At 44.8% G+C, this 21,328-nt stretch overlaps 1 protein-coding gene across 2 annotated transcripts in view; it reads left to right on the plus strand.

Annotated features, from left to right (window-relative positions):
* Nucleotides 1-2,173: 2,173 nt before the first annotated feature.
* PHLDB3 (pleckstrin homology like domain family B member 3) overlaps nucleotides 2,174-21,328 on the plus strand; it is a 44,564-nt gene continuing 25,409 nt past the window's right edge. Inside the window, exons 1-4 of one of the 2 annotated variants that reach the window (XM_070949828.1) lie at nucleotides 2,174-2,446; nucleotides 18,448-18,723; nucleotides 20,180-20,311; nucleotides 20,727-20,864. In XM_070949828.1, the coding sequence (XP_070805929.1) occupies nucleotides 18,493-18,723; nucleotides 20,180-20,311; nucleotides 20,727-20,864 (501 nt within the window). In that variant the 5' untranslated portion in view covers nucleotides 2,174-2,446; nucleotides 18,448-18,492. Of the gene's footprint in view, nucleotides 2,447-10,480; nucleotides 10,510-18,447; nucleotides 18,724-20,179; nucleotides 20,312-20,726; nucleotides 20,865-21,328 lie in introns of those variants that run through there. The other variant, XM_070949829.1, reaches the window with a different exon arrangement.

Consider the following 21,328-nt stretch of genomic DNA (forward strand, 5'->3'; position numbering starts at 1 on the left):
ATGACAACAAACAGAATCAGTTAAGATTTGCAGGGTGGAGTCAGTTTTCCTGCCATCTCCTTACCTGCCTCCACAGGTATTTATTATATGGTAGCCTAAATAGCCATTTCCTCTATTATTAAGGTACAGGTAATATATAATTATTAAGTAGAAAGGATTTGTGGGAGAGAGAAGCCACTTAAATGGAGAAACAGGCATGAGGGAGTTCATTCTTCCTGCAAACGTAACTACAGGTAGTTCTCAACTTACAAACATTCGTTTACCAACCAAAGCCACAATGGCTCTGAAAACAGCGACTTATGACTGGTCCTTGCACTTACAGCTGTCCCAGCATCCCTCCACAATCATGTAATTCGGGCACTTGGCAACGGTCATGTATTTACGACAGTTGTAGTATCCCGCGATCCCCTTTTGTGACCTTCCCAGTCGGTTTCCACCAAATCAAGTCAACGGGGGAAGCCAAATTCGCTCAATGACTACATGATCCACTTAACGACTCCAGTCCTGCTGGCTGGGGAATTCTGGGAGTTGACGTTCAGCTTTCAAGAAGAGATCGGACTGCCATCTCTCCGAAATGGTGTAGTAGCGTTTCCTGCTTGGGCAGGGGGCTGGACTAGATGACCTACAAGGTCCCTTCTGACACTGTTAATCTGTTACCCTCTTAAAGTCAGCAAGTTTGAAAAACCCTTTAGAGATTTAAGTGCTGGCAGGTCTGACCAACACAGCTTTCAAAGTTTTTTTTTTTAATAAAAAGTTTTTTATTAATAATGGTGGCTCAGCAGACTGATAGCATTGTGATTAACACCAGCTGTCTGCAATTACTTTAAGTTCGAATCTCCCCAGGCTCAAGGTTGACTCAGCCTTCCATCCTTTCTAAGGTAGATAAATTGAGGACCCAGTTTGTGGGGGCAATAAGCTGACTTTGTATAAATATACAAAAGTATGAAGGCTATTGCTTAACGCATTGTAAGCCGCCCTGAGTCTCCGGAGAAGGGCAGCATATAAATCAAATTAAAAAAAAAATTAAATTAAATTAAATTAAAAATTAAAAACATTGGGCAAAGATATGACGTCACTGGTCCCAAGTATCTTCCATACTTTAAACTAATACATAATATACTAATGATAATATACTAATATATTCCTTAAACCTTATATGTTATTTAAACATAATATAATAATAATAATAATTTATACCTTATTTCTATACAATTATACATATCTACATATATATATATATGTACCTATCCATACAATTCACATACACATTTATCTATAATAATGTATATATTTCTAGTCTAACACTACACATTTGTCTCGGCTCTCCTCCTTTTATCTAACCATTTGTAGAATTTTGTCCAGATTTTATAGTACAATGTTTCGCTTTTATCCTCGAGTTCCAAGGTGAGTCTATCCATTTCTGCGCAGTTGAAAATTTTTAGTAGTATTTCCTCTTCAGCTGGGGTATCTTTCTCTTTCCACTTCTGAGCAAAAGCTATCCGTGCCGCTGTAAGTATATGCAGTAGTAGATAATTTACGTCTTTCTTGTATTTACCCTCTGTCATTCCCAAGAGGAAACATTCCGGTTTGACTTCTATATTTATTAACAAAATTTCTTCCAAACAACTCTTTATTACGGCTTTCGAAGTTTTGATCCATCGGTGGCGGGCAACTTTTTAACCGAATAACCAAGTTGGAAGGGACCCGGGAGGTCTTCTAATCCAACCCCCTGCTTGAGTTGGAGACCATTCCAGATGAGCGGTGGTCCAATCTCTCTCTTCCTAACTGCTGATGTAAAATTTCCAGCAATGCAGCAGCAGAGCCCAGAATGCAGAATGCTGGGAGTTGTAGTTCAGCATCCTCCTCCAGAAACCTCTACTTTCCCCTTGTCTAGCTCCTTGACATACAATGTCAGAAGTATTTGAACTTGTCTGCCAAAAAAAAAAAAAAAAAAAAAAAGCAACCTTTGCCCCCAGTTCTCTCCCTGCTTGTCATCTGCAGCTGAATTTCCACGCCTGGCTTAAGTTGTCATTTAAGAAGTCACTTTTTCCTCTCCGTCGCAGGGCAGAGCCCCACCCCCACCCCATCCACATCCCCCAAAAGCATAGCTGGGATTTTCCTAGTCTTCTTCCTCCCCATCCAATTCAGAGCAAAACTCTCCAGGGTAGCTAGTTCTCTCTCTCTACCCCTCACCCCCAACAACCCCCTTCCAGCGAGCCCTGTGATGTCACCGGTTTTGTTTTTTCCAAAGCAGGGTTGTAAAACTTGTTTGAAAACCAGGAAGCCGAGCGCGGCAGGCAGCTCCTGCAGGCTGACACTGCAGGCTGAAGCAGTGGTAGAAGCCCAGGCGTTCCACTCCTGAGCAGGAAGGAGGAAGGCAGGCACCCGAAAAGAGGACGGCTGGCCTCTCGGTGGCTTTGCAAATTGCAAGAAACCCCCCTACCAGGTGAGTGACAGCTGTCTATCACTTTGGGATAAGACCCCCCCTTACCCACCCCCAATTAGAAAAGGTGATGGTGAGAAAAGCCAGGGCACGCAGGTAAGGAGGGTGGGTGGGGGGGAAGAGGAAACGTGGGTGCGGAGGGTAGAGGAGAAAGACTGAAGGGCAGTCCGGGGAAAATAGACCCCCCCCCTTTACCCATTCACCCGCCACTTTGTTGAGGGGAAGAACATCTGATTGGATTAGAAGTGAGCAACTGGATCCAGGGAGAGAAAGAGAAAGTAACAGCAAACTTTCTCCTTGGTTGAGAGTGAATGCATGCACACTGCACATGATGATCGTCGTAGCCAAAAGACTAAAAAGTATATCTCCTTCACCATCCAGATTCAGCCTAGGTGCTGCTTATAGAAGTACTTAAAAGCAAGGACAAATAGGCTGAAAAAAACAGCTTCTATCCCAGAGCAGTAACTGTATATTGAATTCTACTGTATATAGTGCAAGATTAATGCAATATTGCGGGGGTTTTCAGTTCAGTGGTGTACGTAGAATGGGAAGGATGTGTGTTTTTGTTTTATTTTTATAGGCTTTTTTAAAAATGTATGATGTATGCTGAAGATGTATGCTGAAAATTCAGCCTAGGTGCTGCACTTAAAAGCAAGGACAAATAGGCTGAAAAAAACAGCTTCTATCCCAGAGCAGTAACTGTATATTGAATTCTACTGTATATAGTGCAAGATTAATGCAATATTGCGGGGGTTTTCAGTTCAGTGGTGTACGTAGAATGGGAAGGATGTGTGTTTTTGTTTTATTTTTATAGGCTTTTTAAAAAATGTATGATGTATGCTGAAGATGGCATTTCATTTCGTGCAATGGCAATAAAGTAAAGTAACTGACCTCATGTTGTAGTTTTGAACAGAAGATCCTCCGTCCCGCTCTGATGGGCCAATATCCGACAGAGCAATCCTGCGTCACTACGATTCATTTAACTTTTAGATAGTACCATTATGCTGATATTAATAGACACCTTCTTCAACTCGGTTGTAATTTTAGACCTCATAACTTGATGTAATTTTAGGGTTTACATCATCACTTAATAAGGGCCGTAACCTGGATTTCACATAGGAGAGGCGAGTTATTTTACCGATGTATTTTAACCCGGTCTTAAATTTTATTCGTTTTATGATCTTTTCCTGGTCTTGGAGGGCAGTAAATTGGATTGAACTGATTGAATGAACACTCTGCTCTACTCAGAAAAAAATATCTGCAGTATCACACCGAGGAATGGGGGGAGATCTGGTGTTGGATGTTTCTGGAAGGCCAGGCATGGAGAACCTGGGAAGGGTCAGAGATAATGACCTTACGGATTCCTGGCAAATGGGGCAGATTGGCTGGCCGGTTCATCCCCTGGGAAACACAGGCAGAATGGAGTAGTTGGTGGGTCTCCAAATAAGGTTACTGCCTTCCCAGAAAGTTGGATTCCTTCATGCGTAGCAGTTTTCAAAGTCCGAAGCAAGCCGTACAAAAGATGGATTTGTTTTTTCTGGAGTTTGAAATGGGGATTGTGAAGCCGAATGAAGCCATTAGAGAAGATGAAAATGGTGGTGGGGTCTGGAAAGCTCCGGAAAAGGAATCGAAAGGGATTCACACACAGAAGGGTTAAAAAAAAAAAAAAAGAGCGTCTCCCGTGCTTGAAAACTTGTGCAAGTTGTGACAAGGATTGGCTGTCAGTTAGGGGTTCTTCTGAGCAACGTTGACTTTTCCCAGGAAAATTTTGCATTCGGCTCTGGGCTGGTCATAGGATGTGAAGGCAGAAAGGTGGTTGAAAAGGTAAAAAAATAAATAAAACCAAGAGTTCTGGCAGGGAGGAGAAGTCGTGTTGGAGCCCAGCCAGTAGGAAATCTGCCTTGATGGGTTGTACCAAGACACTGCCATCATATTTTTTAATGTGATATGTATATAGGTTTCTCCCTTGCTCAACCGGCTTGAAAATAGCCGAGCAAAGCAGTTTATCCCAGCGTGGCCTGTTTGGGGTGCCACAAGGATCTAAATCAGATGCTAAGTTTCTGGAGCAGAGACAAATCTCTTGCTTAAAGGGGATTTTTGACGTCAGTCTGGTAATGCTCTTGCCACAGAAAACGGGCTGCAGTTGCTTTCTGGCCCTGTCCTTGAGACTCAGGGAAATTTATAGGCTGTTGTTTATCCTTAAAGCAACCCACGAGATGCAGCGAGGCTAAACAAACAGCCGCTTGTCCAAGGTCTTTATGAAGAGAGTCAGATTAACAGAGTTCGAAGGGACCTTATAGGTCCGTGATGGCGAACCTATGGCACGCGTGCCACAGGTGGCATGCAGAGCCATATCTGTGGGCACACGAAAGTTGCCCTAGCTCAGCTCCAGCGTGCACACGCGCAAAGGCCAGCTGATTTTTGGGCCTTTCAGGACCACTGGAAGTCAGGAAACGGGCCGTTTCCAGCCTCTGGAGGCATGGGGAAGGGCATTTCGCCCTCCCCAGGCTCCAGGAAAGCCTCTGGAGCCTGGGGAGGGCGAAAAAACGGGCCTACCGGGCCCACTGGTAACCTTTTTGCCATTGGGTGCCAAAAGCGGGGGGAGTGCGAAGGGGGTTACGCGCTCATGCGTGGGACGGCATTGAATTATGGGTGTGGGCACGCTCACACACAACCTCCCCGTTCTCCCCCCGCTTTTGGCACACGACGGCAAAAAGGTTAGCCATCACTGTTATAGGTCATCTAGTCCAACTCACCCGCTCAAGCAGGAGGCCCTATACCAGTGATGGCTAACCTTTTTACTATTGGTGTAAACTATCGGTGCCCACACCCATATTATGGGTGTGGGCACATACGCGCGCAACTAGCCCGCACTGGTTGCGCGCGTATGTGCCCACACCCATAATTCTATGCACCCTGACCCCCATGCATGTGTGCGTGACCCCCCATGTTCCCCCCGCTTTTGGCATGTGATCGCACGTTGGGCCCAGTAGGCCCGTTTTTTTGCCCTCCCCAGGCTCCAGAGGCTTTCTAGGAGCCTGGGGAGGGCAAAAACAGCCTTCCCCATCTCCCCGGAGGCCCTCCGTAGCCCGGAAACAGCCTGTTTGCCGATTTCCGTTGGGCCCAGAAGGCTCAAAAATCAGCTGGCCAGCGCACGCAAGCATGCTGGAGCTGAGCTAGGGCAACGCTTGTGTGCCCACCAATATGGCTCTGCGTGCCACCTGTGGCGCGTGTGCCATAGGTTCGCCATCACGGCCCTATACCATTTCTGACAAATGGCAGTTCAATCTCTCCTTGAAAGTCTGAAGTGATGAAGCTCCTACAACTTCCATTGGTTGATTGTTCCCACTGTCAGAAAGTTCCTTCTCATTTCTAGGTTGAATCTCTCCTTGGACAGTTTCCATCCATTATTCCTTGTCTGGCCTTCAGGTGCTTTGGAAAATAGCTTGACCTCCCTCCTCTCTGTGGCAGCCCCTCAAATATTGGAAGATGCTATCATGTCTCCCTTAGTCCTTCTCTTCACTAGACTACCCATGCCCAGTTCATGTAACTGTTCTTCACATGTTTTAGTCTCCAGTCTCCTAATCATCTTGGTTGCTCTTCTCTGCACTCTTTCTAGAGTCTCGACATCTTTTTTATAGTGTGGTGACCAAAACTGGATGCAGTACTCTAGGTGTGGTCTTACTAGGGCTTTATCGAGTGGTATTAGTACCTCCCTTGATTTTGATTGTATCCCACTGTTAATGCAATTTAGGATTGCACTGGCTTTTTTGGCTGCCGCTGCACATTGTTAACTCATATTTAGCCGATTGTCCACTAAAACTCCAAGATCCCTCTCACAGTCACTGCTATTAAGCCTGGTTTCCCCCAGTTTATATGTGTGCTTTTGGTTTTTCTTACCGAAGTGTAAGACTTTACTTTTCTCTACATTGAATTTCATTTTGTTAGATAGGGCCCAGTGTTCAAGTCTGTCAAATCTTGGGCCAAATCAGAGATGCGAATCTTGCTCTCCACGTATAAAACTGGAGGTTTTATTTGAGATTCTACTGAGGCTTTATTTGGGATTTTATGTAGATGGGGATGCCATGTTTGGCTGATAAATCAGTTACACACAAACACACACACACAAACACACCAAGTGCCTCTGAATAAATTGTGCAGCAGATTTGACACATTTAATGAATGAGGGAGGAACTTTTGGTTTGTGCCATAGTGGTTGTCTAGCTTTCATTAGAACTTTTTATGAAGAAGATGGAGGATTGTCTCACAAGGTGATTTTCTGTCTGGTTCAACATTGAGCTACAGTAGCGTTTTTTTAACCTTGGCAATTTTAAAATGGGTGACTTCAACTCCCAGAATTCTCTAGCCAGTATGGAGCATGCTGGCTGGGGAATTCTGGGTGCTGAAGTCCACCCATCTTAAAGTGGCCAAGGTTGAAAAATAATCATTTAAACCAGGGGTCTCCAACCTTGGCCACTTTAAGATTTGTGGACTTCAACTCCCAGAGTTACTCAGCCAGCTTTGCTTTGAAAGTGATAACTATGACTAATGCTACCATGTTTCCCCGAAAATAAGACCCTGTCTTATATTTTTTTGAACCCCGAAATAAGCGCTTGGCCTTATTTTCGGGGAGGTCTTATTATTTTGGGGTGCGTGGAGCAAGATGGGGCTCTTCTTGCCGTCTTACCTGATTTCCAGCTCTGCATTTAAATATTTTCGGGGAGGGCTTATTTTCGGCGGGAGGCTTATTTTACCGCATACGCTCAAAAGCTCGATTGGGCTTATGTCTTATTTTCGGGGAAACAGGGTATTAGTTTTATTTGTATTAGAATGTTTGACACCCAGATGCCACACTGTTCACGGATTGATATGTTTGTAAAAAAATAAAATAATAATTTAGAAAAACTAATAATAATAATAATAATAATAATAATAATAATAATAATAATAATCAGCAAGAAAAAATCACAAAGTACCGGGACCTACAAATTGAAGTTGAGCGACTGTGGAAAAAGAAATCGTGTGTTGTCCCGATTGTAATTGGAGCCCTTGGAGCAATACCCAAAGGGCTACCCCGCTATTTGGAAATTCTAAATTTGCCGGACTTGAACATTTTGACTCTACAAAAAACCACCTTACTTGGAACAGCTTACATCCTCCGACGATACCTTAACAGTTCCTAGGTCCTTGGTTAGGACTCGAGCTGCTGAGCTATTAACCAGCCTCAAAGGCTGTGAATCTCACTAAAGATTAACCAATAAATAATAATAATAATAATAATAATAATAATAATAATAATAATAATAATAATAATAATAATAATATTTTAAAAAGCAGTTTACAGAATCAAGGTTGAGGAACAGGAATCTAGAGGTTTGAAATTCTTCCATTTCTGTTTCCAGATCTTTAGATGACAATTGCTTATATGTGTAGAGGTGTTTCCTTTCTCTTTCAACACGAGAATATTTGCTGTTACAAACACCCGCCTCAGAACAATTCCTTTACATATATAAGCCACACGGATTTAATGACTGAGGAATCCCTGAAAGAAAGCTATATGATTACTATCTCTGGATTTATTTAATTAGGCAACATTCCTGGTGAGGACGGCATGGATTTTATTCACTCTTGATTAGATTCTTGGGCAAGGAATTATAAATTATAAGGTGGGGCTGTGGGCTTTGATCTTCCTAAAACAAGTTAAAAGTTGTTTGAGATTTCAGTGGAGAGCAAATGGACCGCATTCCTAGTGTGGTGCAGTACACAAATGTCTTAATTGTTAAGGTGGGCCTTAACAGTCCTGCAAGGTGATTTCCTGGGCTAAATTAAGCAAATGCAGAAAAAGGAACAGGTAGCCAGGCTGCCAAATATTTAATTAACTCCTGCTCCTTAGCAGCGGCTAAAACTGTTGAGGTGTGTGAGTCAAATGATGGTGTTGGTCATCTTGTAATAGAGCAGTGTTTTTCAACCTTGGAAGCTTGAAGATGGATGGACTTCAACTCCCAGAATCCCCCAGCCAGCGCTGCTGGCTGGGGGATTCTGGGAGTTGAAGTCCATCCATCTTCAAGCTACCAAGGTTGAGAAACACTGTAATAGAGAGTTGCATTAATCAGCTACCACAGAAATTTAGGGACCAACCACCGGCCTTTTATCCCTGCTAAGGTTGGTTACCATACCTAACGTGGTTGAAGACATAACTGGTTTTGTTTTTTTAATTTATTCTGCTGTGGGCGAATGTATGTATCTTTCTTCCTGCTTATAAAAATATTTAATTAAAGGTCAAGTAGCTAATGATGAAGTAAAACAGACACCAGCGAAAGGGAAAGGAATCTGTAAATACATGTAAAATAAGTCTCACCCTGAAGCAAAGGTTGAAGTGAAAATATGATTATTTTTTGTCACAATTGTTCAGTGAATCACTGCAGTTGTTAAATTAGTAACCTGATTGTTATGTGAATCTGACTTCTCCATTGACTCTTCTTGACAGAAGGTCGCAAAAAGGGAATCATATGATCTTGGGATATTGCAATGGTCATAAATATGAACTTGTTGCCATACATCTGAATTTTGAACCCCGGGAACACGTGGATGCTGCAAAAGTCGTAACTGTGAAAAACGGTCATAAGTCACCCTTTTCCGTGCCCTTGTAATTTTGAATGGTCACTAAATGAACTGTCGTAAGTCGAGGGCTACATGTATTGTTTAGGAAGAGAAAGAAAGAAAAAGGAAAAAAAAGAAGGAAGGAAGGAAGGATAGGGAGGGAAGGAGGGAGGAAGGAAGGAGAGAGAGAAAACAGAGAAAAAGAGAAAGAAAAAGAAGGAAAGAAAGAAAGAAAGGAGGGAGGGAGGGGAAGAGGGGAAATAAAGAATGGAAGGAAAGAAGAAGGGAGAAAAGAACAGAAGGGAGGGAGAGAGGGAGGGAGGCAGGGAGGGAGGGAAGGAAGGAAGGAAAGAAAGATAGGGAGGGGGGAGGGAGGGAAGGAGGGAAGGAAGGAGAGAGAGAAAAAGAAAGAAAAAGAAGGAAAGAAAGAAAGGAGGGAGGGAGGGAAAGAGGGGAAAGAAGGAATGGAAAGAAAGAAGGAGGGAGGGAGAAAGAAGAGGAGAAGGGAAGGAGAGGGAAGGAGGGAAGGAAGGAGAGAGAAAAGAGAGAGAAAAAGAAAGAAAAAAGGAAAGAAAGAAAGGAGGGAGGGAGGGGAAGAGGGGAAATAAAGAATGGAAGGAAAGAAGAAGGGAGAAAAGAACAGAAGGGAGGGAGAGAGGGAGGCAGGGAGGGAGGGAAGGAAGGAAGGAAAGATAGGGAGGGGGAGGGAGGGAAGGAGGGAAGGAAGGAGAGAGAGAAAAGAGAGAAAAAGAAAGAAAAAGAAGGAAGGAAAGAAAGGAGGGAGGGAGGGGAAGAGGGGAAATAAGGAATGGAAGGAAAGAAGGAGGGAGGGAGAAAGAAGAGGAGAAGGGAGGGAGAGAGGGAAGCAGGGAAGGAAGGAAAGATAGGGAGGGAGGGCGGAAGGAAGGAAGGAAGGAAGGCAAAAGCATTCTAATAGTCTCTTTTTCTTTTTTTCCCTCCATCTCTCTCTTCCCTTTAACCTCTAATGGCTACTTGAATATTTCAGATTATGCTTTGGACTTCTGTGTGATCATTGCTCATTTATATTGGGTCCGTTTTAATTATATTTTAAAGTAGTTTCTCTTTATTCTTCCAAACCTCTATTCTTAAACGGCTCAGCTTACATGTCTGTGGGACATGCTGTATATAAGGCAACCGATCCTGCTTGAATTTAATTAGGCTTCGGCAGTCAACTTTTCCATTGCTGCGTCCTCTGTACTCCAATTACAGTTGCCCAGTCTTGTATTGCCAGCAAGGTTGAGGTGTGTGTGTGGGTGTTTGTGTGTTTGTGTGTATCTTAATGACTTTATGCTCTCTTGGATGGCCTGATTGCTCTAAACACGCCTTTAAAGAGAAAAGGAAGAAAGAAAAACCCCCGAGAATAACTTTCTGGAGATATCAGCCACCAGCTTCCCCTGTCACCTCCCTTTGGTTTCTTCACAGAAAGGAGCTGAGACCTTTGGCAGGTATGCATTATTCATAGGCCACTCGGTTCTTCCTGACAACACTTTTATCAGTGGGTAGAAATAAAAGTGAGTCGCAGAGTACTAACTCAGTGTTTTGCAAACTTGGAAACTGTAAGACCTGTGGACTTCAACTCCCAGAATTCTCCAACCATCCTCATGACTCCAGCCAGCGTGCTGATGGAGAAATTCTGGGAGTTGGAGTCCCAACTTGAAGCCAAACTTGCAAAGCATTGATCTAATTCCAACCCAGGGGTCCCCAACCTTTCGGACCTCGGGGACCACTAAATTCATAATTTTAAATCCCACGGACCACTAATATGATCTGCCTAATGACTGGCTGGGTGGGCGTGGCCAGGTGGTCATGTGACTGGGTGGGCATGGCCAACTTGATGGCCAACTCAATGTCGCTCACGTCGAGGGGCGTCTTGCTGGCCTCTACTCCCCCCTCCCCTCCCAGCCACTCCTCGCCTCCCTGCCCGGGCTCCTTAGGGCCCCAACAGGAAGCAGTTGTTGGAGCTAAGCAACCACCATGAGAAAGAGTTGGCAAAACAGCTCAGTTCAAATTGGATCTGACCGAGAAGGAGGCTCAGCAGAAGCACCTCACTGAGGACTACGAGCATAGGCTTTCCAAGCAGAGGGAAGACCTGCGGGAGTGCAAGGCCAGGTACCGGCGCCTGGAGGCTCAGAGGGCTGAGATGGTCAGCCAGTTCCAGGCCATGAGGCAGTCCCAATGGAACGAGGCCCTTTGGCTCTTCGCCACCAGCGGCACTTCCCTCCAGCCTTTGCCCAAAGCCCTGCACCAGGAGGCTGAAACAGACCCCAAGTCGGAATTGTTGCCCCCCTCCAACCCGCACAAAAAGACCCCAAAGGGGGAGACTCTCTGCAACAACACAAACGTTCATTGCACGTATCCAGCCCAGAGGCCATAGTTTGAGGACGCCTGATTTAGTGCAATATTAAAAAAATGCAAATATTTTTTCTAAGGACCACCAAAATTTTCTCACGGATTACCAGTGGTCCATGGACCACCAGTTAGTGACCGCTGATCTAACCCGTCTTAAAACCTGTTTAGGAAGTCAGCTGCTCCTTCATTGGTAAGCAGTCTTCTTAAAGGAACTGGGATCCGGACAATCCTTTCTATATTTAATCAATATATTTATTTACACCCACCTTGTTCCATCTTGAAACTCAAGGAGGTAGGCTGGGTGTTCTGAAAAGTTAGCCTGGTGAGTATCAGGTTCACCCACTGTGAGTGGCTTTTATTTGTAAATGCCCATCTATGCATTTACATCCCTTGTGCAAATCATATGCAAATCCATGTCCTGTTTGCTTATTTCAGGAGGAGCTTTTCTGATGTCTCACATTAGAAGGACTGTAGGTCTTATTTGCAAAGTAGGACATGTAATTTCTATCTTTTCCAGATAGCGTCTTCCATCTCCTGCTGCCTTGATAAAAGTGATGGAAATTCAAATATTTTTACGGCTATAAATTATGAATTCAAAAGGCAGGAGTCACACAATATAATTAATCTGGACCAATAAATCCACAGTCTAGTTCAGTGGATTTATAAGCGGTGTTCTTTTTTATACAAAGTCAGCTTATTGCGCCCACAATCCGGGTTCTCATTTTACCTACCTCGGAAGGATGGAAGGCTGAGTTAACCTTGAGCCTGGTGAGATTCGAACTTGCAGTAATTGCAGGCAGCTGGTGCTACTTAACAGCGCTTTACTCTGCTGCGCCACCAAGGCTCCTCCTCCATCCTTGAACTAAGAAGACATTTCCTGCCAGTGAGAACAATCAACCATTTGCCTTCAGAAATCATGGATGCTCCATCACTAGAGGTTTTGAAGAAGAGATTGGACAACCATCTGTCTGAAATGGTGTAGGAATTTCCTACTTGAGCAGAGGGCTGGACTACAAGACCTCCAAGGTCCCTTCCATCCAGGGGTGAAATTCAGCAGGTGCTGACAGGTTCTGGAGAACTGGTAGCGGAAATTTTGAGCAGTTCAGAGAACCGGTAGTGGAAATTTTGAGTAATTCGGAGAACTGGCAAATACCACCTCTGGCTGGCCCCAGGGTGGGGTGGGAATGGAGCTTTTGCAATATCCTTCCCCCAGGAGTGGGGAGGGAATGGGGATTTTGCAGTATCCTTCCCCTGCCATGCCCACCAAGCCACATCACGCCCACCAAGCCACGTCCACAGAACCGGTAGTGAAAAAAAATGTGAATTTCACCATTGCTTCCATCCCTGTCATTCTGTGTTCTACCTTAAAGTTGCCAAGGCTGAGAAACACTGGGGGTTAGTGAGAATTAGGTTTAGATCTGATCAACCCAACTTGCTGGTCCCTTGTGTGCACGGCCACCGAGCAGTTCTCAGAGGTGAGAGCGCACCTCCTCCTTTCTTCCATCTCTGTCTCTGGGAGGTCCCAATCCGACCTGGATGTTGCAACGTATTTGTAGTATTGGTTTTGTAATGTAGCATTAGCAACATTGCAGGAAGGAGCAGCCTCCGAGTCCCTATTGGGGTGACTGAGCTCCCTTGGAAGGTGACTACACCCTGTTTGACGGGCATTTATGACTGTGCTACTGGCACACCAGAGAAGCATGTGTCCTGGGGGGAAGAGCTGACTGTCACAACCATCAATTGTTCAGTCATAAATTAGTAGAAAAGACTGGCTTTGCACAAGACCTCAAGGCATAATACACAGTTTCAAAACAAGCCAAGTTTCAAATAGTTTATTTGTGGGTCTTGCACAATCTCTGTACAGGTGGTTCTCGATTTATGACCACAATTGAGCCCAACATTTCTGTTGCTAAGTGAGACAGTTGTTAAGTGAGACTTACTCTGTTTTACCACTTTTTTTTTTTTTTTTAATTTGATTTATATGCCGCCCTTCTCCAGAGACTCAGGGCGGCTTACAGTGCGCTAAGCAATAGCCTTCATCCTTTTTGTATATTTATACAAAGTCAGCTTATTGCCCCCACAACTGGGTCCTCAATTTACCTACCTTAGAAAGGATGGAAGGCTGAGTCAACCTTGAGCCTTGGCGAGATTCGAACCTGCAGTAAATGCAGGCAGCTGGTCTTAATAACCAGCTTAATAACAGTTTTCTTGCCACAGTTAAGGGATTGATTCACGTTAAGTTAGTCACACAGTTGTTAAATGAACCTCGCTTTCCCCATTGACGTTGCTTGTCAGAAAGTTTCAAAAAGGGATGACATGACCACCCCAGGACACTGGAACCGTCATAAATATGAGTCAGTTGCCAGGTGTCTGAATTTTGATCACATGACCACGGGGGACTGCTGAAATGGTCGTAAGTGTGAAAAATGGTCATAAGTCACTTCTTTTCAGTGCCATTGTAATTTTGAACTCACTAAATGAGTCATAGAAAACTATGCATTTGCTTTATGGTCATCTCCAAAGGGGAAGAGAAAGAAAGAAAGAAAGAAAGAAAGAAAGAAAGAAAGAAAGAAAGAAAGAAAGAAAGAAAGAAAGAAAGAAAGAAAGAAAGAAAGGAAGGATGCAAGGAAGGAAGAAAGGAAGGAAGGATGCAAGGAAGGAAGAAAGGAAGAAAGAAAGAAAGAAAGAAAGAAAGAAAGAAAGAAAGAAGAGACAGAGAGAGAGAGAGAAAGAGAAAGAGAAAGAGAAAGAGAAAGAGAAAGAGAAAGAGAAAGAGAAAGAGGGAGGAAAGGAGGGAGGAAGGAAGGAAGGAAGGAAGGAATAAACACTGCCTGCCCACCCACTTCAGACTACATCTCCTAAGTGTGCCAAGTTGTGTTTTGAACTCTGCTTTGTTGAATAAACCATAATTGTCATAATTAACACATGACCCTGATCCTTAAGCCTTGGGTTACAAAACCGTAGTAACTACCGTAGTTCATACAGCCTGCTAAGCCAAAACTGAAAGTCACCATTCTCCTCCACCGATCTTCGTGTTGGAACTCCTAATCGGGGCTCACAGCAACAGGGGTTTCCGGATAAAAAAATTAAAGGAGCACGAAGGCCTCCATTAGAAGCCCTAATCACGGATTTTTTTCCCCCGAGCTCTTCACAAGATGGCTGCCTGTTTCTGCTGCTCTCCAGGCTCTTCTCAGCCTGCTTCTTGGCATCTATGAAAAACACTGACCTTGTTATTATTTTTGTCCCACATGAAGGCATCTCAAGTGGAAAGAAACAAGCTAGGAGTGATAACAAGGGAGAAACACATGCGCTCTTCAAGTGAGGTTCATTGTCCCTCAGTAGATACTCAGAAGGAAATTTCTGGAATGTCCTAAGCTCTAACCTCATGTCTGCAGATACTAAGTGGATGCTGAATACACATGTTTTACGCTGGCTGGTGTTATAGTGCTAAGATTAAAAAAAAAAAAGTATGGTCCAGGGGACCATATCTTGTCGATCAGAAAGGTCGGCAGTTTGGCAGTTCGAATCCCTAGTATAAGTCTCCTGCATGAGCAGGGGGTTGGACTAGATGACCTCCAAGGTCCCTTCCTTCTCTTCTCTTCTCTTCTCTTCTCTTCTCTTCTCTTCTCTTCTCTTCTCTTCTCTTCTCTTCTCTTCTCTTCTCTTCTCTTCTCTTCTCCTCTACTCTACTCTACTCTACTCTACTCTACTCTACTCTACTCTACTCTACTCTATTCTAACCATAGTTGCCCACTCCAGTCATAAGGACAGGAAGTAGTATAACTGGCTTTTGGTATGATGGAAGGATTATCTTTGGGATCTATAACATCTCCTAAGAGATATTGTCCCATCAGGAGGAAATAAAAGTGATCATAAGGATTGTTGAAAGCTAGAGGAGCAATTTTGGCAGATACCTTATGGTTTTAAGGTCTTCTCTTCCCTTTGTAGCTGCCGGCACCAGCTTGCATCCTACAGCTGGAGAGATTAGCTTGGCATTTGTATTAATCTAATTAATGGTTCTGGTTTTTTTTTTTCTTTACGAGATGCTTTTGTGTTCAAAGGGTGTTTCTTGCTCTGGAGACCAGGCTTCTGAGAATGTCAGAACCAGTTTCTTGCCTGTTTATTTATGTAAGAATTTTTTTTTTAAAGTGTCCGCAGAGGTAGGGGGGAGCATGACAGATTAACACAACGCCAGCTTGTAGACTTTAACATATAAACCCCCTGAAGGTTTGGGGCCGACTGGATAATAACTAGTTTTCAACAGATCAAAACCTCCTTTCCATTCACATGAAGTCTTTCAATCGTTTCCAATTCTTTCACATGTTTCGTTTTTTCTGTTTTGCGAATTGGAATATTTGAACTCCACCTTAGGGACCTCGGCAGAAATAGCTGCAGGGCGGATAACAGCGTAATGATATAAAAATATTTATTTTTTAAAAAAATAATAATACAAAGAGCGAAAGGAATAGAAGAATAACATGCATGATTCAACTTGTAGGACATACAAACACGCACGCAGGCACGGACACACAATTTTGTAGGCTGCCTTAGAATGTTGTAATTAGCACAACGTTGGCATAGCTCAGTGTTTCTCAACCTTGGCCGCTGGACGATGTGTGGACTTCAATTCCCAGAATTCCCCAGCCAGCTGGGGAATTCTGGGAATTGAAGTCTACACATCGTCCAGCGGCCAAGATTGAGAAACACTGGCATAGCTGATCGGGAATTCTATTTAGATGGGAACATTTACAAGTAGACCTCAACTTACAACAGTTCGTTTAGTGGACTGTTCAAAGTTACAAAGGCACTGAAAAAAGGGACTTAGGACTGTTTTTCACACTTATGACCATTGCAGCAGCCCCATGGTCACATGATCAAAATTTGGACATTTGAATCATATTTATGATTGTTGCAATGTCCCCGGGTCATGTCATCCCCTTTTGCGACCTTCTAACATTCAGAGTCCATGGGGAAGCCAGATCCATTTAACAATGGTGCTACCGTGTTTTCCCGAAAATAAGACTGGGTCTTATATTAATTTTTGCTCCAAAAGACTCATTAGGGTTTATTTTCTGGTTAGGTTTTATTTTGGGGGAAATACGGTACTAAATGCATCCATCTGGCTGACAATCTTAACTGGGGCTTATTTTGGGGGGTAGGGCTTATATTACCAGCATCCTGAAAAATCATGCTAGGATTTATTTTCCAGCTGGGTCCTATTTTCGGGGAAACAGGGTACTAACTTTACAACTGCAGTGACTCACTTAACAACTCTGGCAAGAAAGGTCGTAAAACAGGACAAAACTCCCTTAACAACTCTCTTGCTTAGCAACGGAAACCTTGGACTAAATTTTGGTCATAAGTCAAGGTCTATCTATATTATTGGCTAGCAGCTGATTTGTGGACTTACTCAAAAGATTGGACTACTAGACTATAGTGGGAAACTATAGTGGGAAATCGATCGTATTCCAGATACTACTGTAACGCTCTCTACATGGGGCTCCCCTTGAGGTGCACCCAGAGGCTCCAACTGGTCCAGAATGCAGCCACGCGGGTGATTATGGGAGCCACAGGGCGCTCCCACATAACACCTCTCCTGCGCGAGCTGCACTGGCTCCCAGTGGTCTTCCGGGTGCGCTTCAAGGTGTTGGTTCTCACCTTTAAAGCGCTCCATGGAATAGGACCGGGATACCTGTGAGACCGCCTGCTGCTACCGATAACCTCCCACCGGCCAGTACGCTCGCACAGAGAGGGCCTCCTCAGGGTGCCATCGGCCAAGCAATGTCGGCTGGCGGCCCCCAGGGGGAGGGCCTTCTCTGTGGGGGCACCCAACCTGTGGAATGAGCTACCTCCTATACCTCCTGGAATACGACTGATCCCGGACCTCCACGCGTTCCGAAAGGCTTTCTGAAGACTTATGGGAATTGTAGTCAGCCAACATGCCAGCTGCTTGTTCTTAGCCTAAAGGCAATTTCTTTTGCAAGAAGGTTTGTCACGGAGACGCCGTAATTAAATAAGAAAAGGCTAGAATTAAAAGACTTCCAGCAACACCATCTTTCCCTACCTATGACCGAGATATCTACAGTATACGGATAGTCCTCAATTTATAACCGTACATTCAGTGAATATTTGAGGTTACAGTGGTACGGACAAAAGTGACTTATGACTTTTGTCCATGCCACTGTATGAGGAGTGGCATACAGTGGCCACTCCTTTTAGGAGGCGGCTCCTCCTATTAGGCTCCTCCTATTATGAGGAGGAGCCTTGGTGGCACAGCGGACTAAACTGCTGTTAAAGTAGCACTTAGCTGCCAGCTGCCTGCAGTTACTACAAGTTCAATTCTCACCAGGCTCAAGGTTGACTCAGCCTTCCATCCTTCCGAGGTAGGTAAAATGAGGACCCGGTTTGTGGGGGCAATAAGCTGACTTTGTATAAAATAGAACACCGCTTAGGGGCTCCAAAAAGCCCTACTAAGCAGGTATATACAAAAGTATGAAGGCTATTGCTTAAAAGCAATGTAAGCCACCCTGAGTCTCTGGAGAAGGGCGGCATATAAATCGAACTAATAAATAAATAAATAAATAAATGACTGTTTTTCACACTGATGGCCATTTCAAGCATTCCCACAGTCCACAGGACCAAAATTCAGATGATTGGCAACTGTCTCGTATTTATGACGGTTGCAGTGTCCTGGGTGTGTGTGTGTGTGTGTGTGTGTGTGTGTGTGTGTGTCATGTGATCACTTTTTGGGACCTTCTGACCAGCAAAGTCAACAGGAAACCCAGATTGCTATCTTAACAACCAAATTGCTCACTTAACAAATGCAATGATTCACTGTGGCCAGAAAGGTCGTAAAACGGGGCAAAATTCACTTAATTGTCGCTTAGCAGCAGAAATTTTGAGCTCAGTGGTGGTCGTAAGTCGAGGACTACCTATACAGTTAGGGTGGAGCCTTCCTTGGTTTTCTTTTTTTTTTTTTTCACTGCCATTTGGTCAAATTCTTCAGAATTGCCTCTTATGCTTCATAACTGCAGGGATAAGGAGGGACCATGCGCTGTTGAGCACTCGATCCCAAAGCTATGGGCCTGTTCAACCAAGCAGAGCTGTGTCCTTATCCGGCAGCCTTGGAAAAGGGACAACTTCTGGATGAACAGAAATGCAGCCGCTCACCGGATTGCGAGGGTTCCCCGGCTCAGAGCAGTGCCGAAGGGGACTCGGTTTCTTCGGAAAACGACTCTCCGTCAAGCAGCCATTCCGGCGGCTGTGCAGAAGAGGATGAAGCCAGTAGCACAGAGAGCATCCAAAATGGGGTGAGTATTGGCACCCGGCGCTAAGAAGCTTTACACGTTTGTGGACCGGAATTCTTCTTTTTCTTAACACCCAACTCATCACGTGTATAATACTCCTCTACTTGTTGTGGTTTGAATAAAAATATACCCCCTGGGATCCTTGGTGCTCTTGGAGCTTGGTAGTTTTCTTGCAGACGTTTCTCGACCCAACTAGGTAACCTCATCAGTACTAGAAAGGAGTGGGGTTTGCTTTCAAGCAAATCCAGACCAATGGCTCCATCGAGAAGCTGGTAAGAGCAAACCCCGATCCCTTTTAGCATTGATGAGGTTACCTAGTTGGGTAATGAAATGTCTGCAGAAAAGCCACCACACTTAGAGAGCACCAAGGACTCCACAGCAGGGGTGAAATCCAGCAGGTTCTGACAGGTTTTGGAAAACCGGTAGTGGAAATTTTGAGCAGTTCGGAGAACTGGCAAATACCACCTCTGGCTGGCCCCAGAGATACAGGGGAACGGAGCTGGCAGCAGAGTTGGACAGCGATGAGGCTGAGAAAGAACATGGGCCAGTCCTGGAGGCTGGGGAAGGCCCGGATGAGGACTCTGCGTCAGAGGCAGAGATGGAGCCAGGGCCATCAGGGAGTGATGTGCGGACTTCGGAGCCTCCAGAGGCTGATAGTAGAGAGGCAGAGGAACAGGAGGAGCCTGTTCCTAGTGCACGTATGAGAAGAGCTGCCAGAAGGCAGGAGCAGCTAAAACAGAGAGGACGACTCAGGAGTAAGGCCAGGAGATGATTGGCCCCTCCCATAAGGCTTAAAAGACCAGCAATGGCTCTTGGCCTCTTTGCCGGAAAACAACCGTTGAGAGAATTGCTTCTTGTTTGGCTGTAGTTATTTCTTCTGTTCCTGAACTATTGCCAAGAAAAGCCTTTGGCAGTTTGCCTAATTATCCCAAGGTCAGAGATAAACTAAAGACTGGTGTTTTGAGGACTTTGCTTTCATTTCATTTAGAATACGCTGAGAATGAGTTAATTCTCAGCTGTTTTAATAAAATCTGTTTGTTTCTTGGAACTGTTTTGCATTTAATATCAATTACGTGGGCCTGGGTCACAACAGTATCCATACTGCTAAACGCGTTTTCTAATTTAGGGCCTGGTGGCTCAGCAGACTAAAAGCATTGTGATTAACACCAGCTGTCTGCAATTACTGTAAGTTCGAATCTCACCAGGCTCAAGGTTGACTCAGCCTTCCATCCTTTCTAAGGTAGGTGAAATGAGGACCCAGTTTGTGGGGGCAATAAGCTGACTTTGTATAAATATACAAAAGTATGAAGGCTATTGCTTAATGCATTGTAAGCCGCCCTGAGTCTCCGGAGAAGGGCGGCATATAAATCAAATTAAAAAAAAAAAAATTAGGAAGATCCCTCGTATCATTGCCACGTTAAGCCTTGCGACTTCTGATTCTGCCTCCCTCTCTTCCCAGCATGAGGGTCTTCGTAGTGGAAGTGCTGGCGGTGATCCTAAAGACAACCAGCGTGCGGCTCTGAGCAAAATCTCAGCTCTTGAAAACCAGCTCAAGGAGCTGCATCATCGGAAGAAAGAGCTGAATATAGAGGTACACCTTAGCTTATTCAGTCCCCTCCCTGCATCGTGAGGTTGTTGATTGGACAACAATCAGCACCTGTAAAACCAGTGTTGAGAGGCCCACACCCAAGCAGTTGAGGAAGAACAGAGGCGACGTAGAAGGAGGATGAAGAGAGGGACTTGTTTGTTCCCTTGGACAGGAAATCTCCATCACTCAATGCCGAAGGTGCTCACCTCAGTGGAGGAAGCCATTTTCTGGGCTGGAAATGTGGACGTTTGCATGCTCGGATTCTCCCAGTTCCCGTTTTGTAGGCTTCGCTTTGCCTCTCTGCACCTCCCCGTGGCTGTGTTGATGTTGCGTCAGTCAGTCAGCCAGCACACACATCGGGGCACGTCAAGATGTTTTGGCAACGTTCCCCTGACCTGTCTCCTCCTCTTCTTGGCAGATGGACCTGGAAGGTGCCTTGTTAGAAGGGGAGCTGCAGGAAGAGAGGCAGGAGCTACGGCGAGAGGAAGAACGGCTGGTGGAGCTGAAAGATCGTCTCGTGGAGACGGAGCTCAGGTGCCGTGAAGAACGCGAGAAGGTAAGCAACTGCTCTTCAGCAGTTTTCTTATGATTTCACCCTCCCCCTGCTTCCCAAAAAACTTCTCTAGTTCTGGACTGGATCAGGACACCTGAAGTAGATCATAGCTTGTCCTCTTCCAATTCCTTAAGCAGGGACCAGTTGAGATGATGGTTGGCTCTTGCTTCAAAATGAGTTGCAGGACAGGATGGTTGCCCCAAAAAGGGCCAGAAGAGGAGGCAAAATGCCCACAGCTCAATCCTCTAGCGCAGGGAGAGATCGCCAACCTTGGCAACTTTAAGACTTGTGGACTTCAACTCCCAGAGTTCCTCAGCCAGCTTTGCTGGCTGAGGAACTCTGGGAGTTAAAGTCCACAAGTCTTAAATTTGCCAAGGTTGGAGACCCTGCTCTAGCGCCATCCCTGAGCGTGACCTGTTTAAAACTGCTGCCTCCCTTCCTTTAACTTACAACTGGCTTGCAAGTAC

This window comes from Pituophis catenifer, unplaced genomic scaffold (genome assembly GCF_029215685.1).
Source record: "Pituophis catenifer annectens isolate HBS135680 unplaced genomic scaffold, rPitCat1.0.hap2 SCAF_9, whole genome shotgun sequence".
Classification (NCBI taxonomy): domain Eukaryota; kingdom Metazoa; phylum Chordata; class Lepidosauria; order Squamata; family Colubridae; genus Pituophis; species Pituophis catenifer.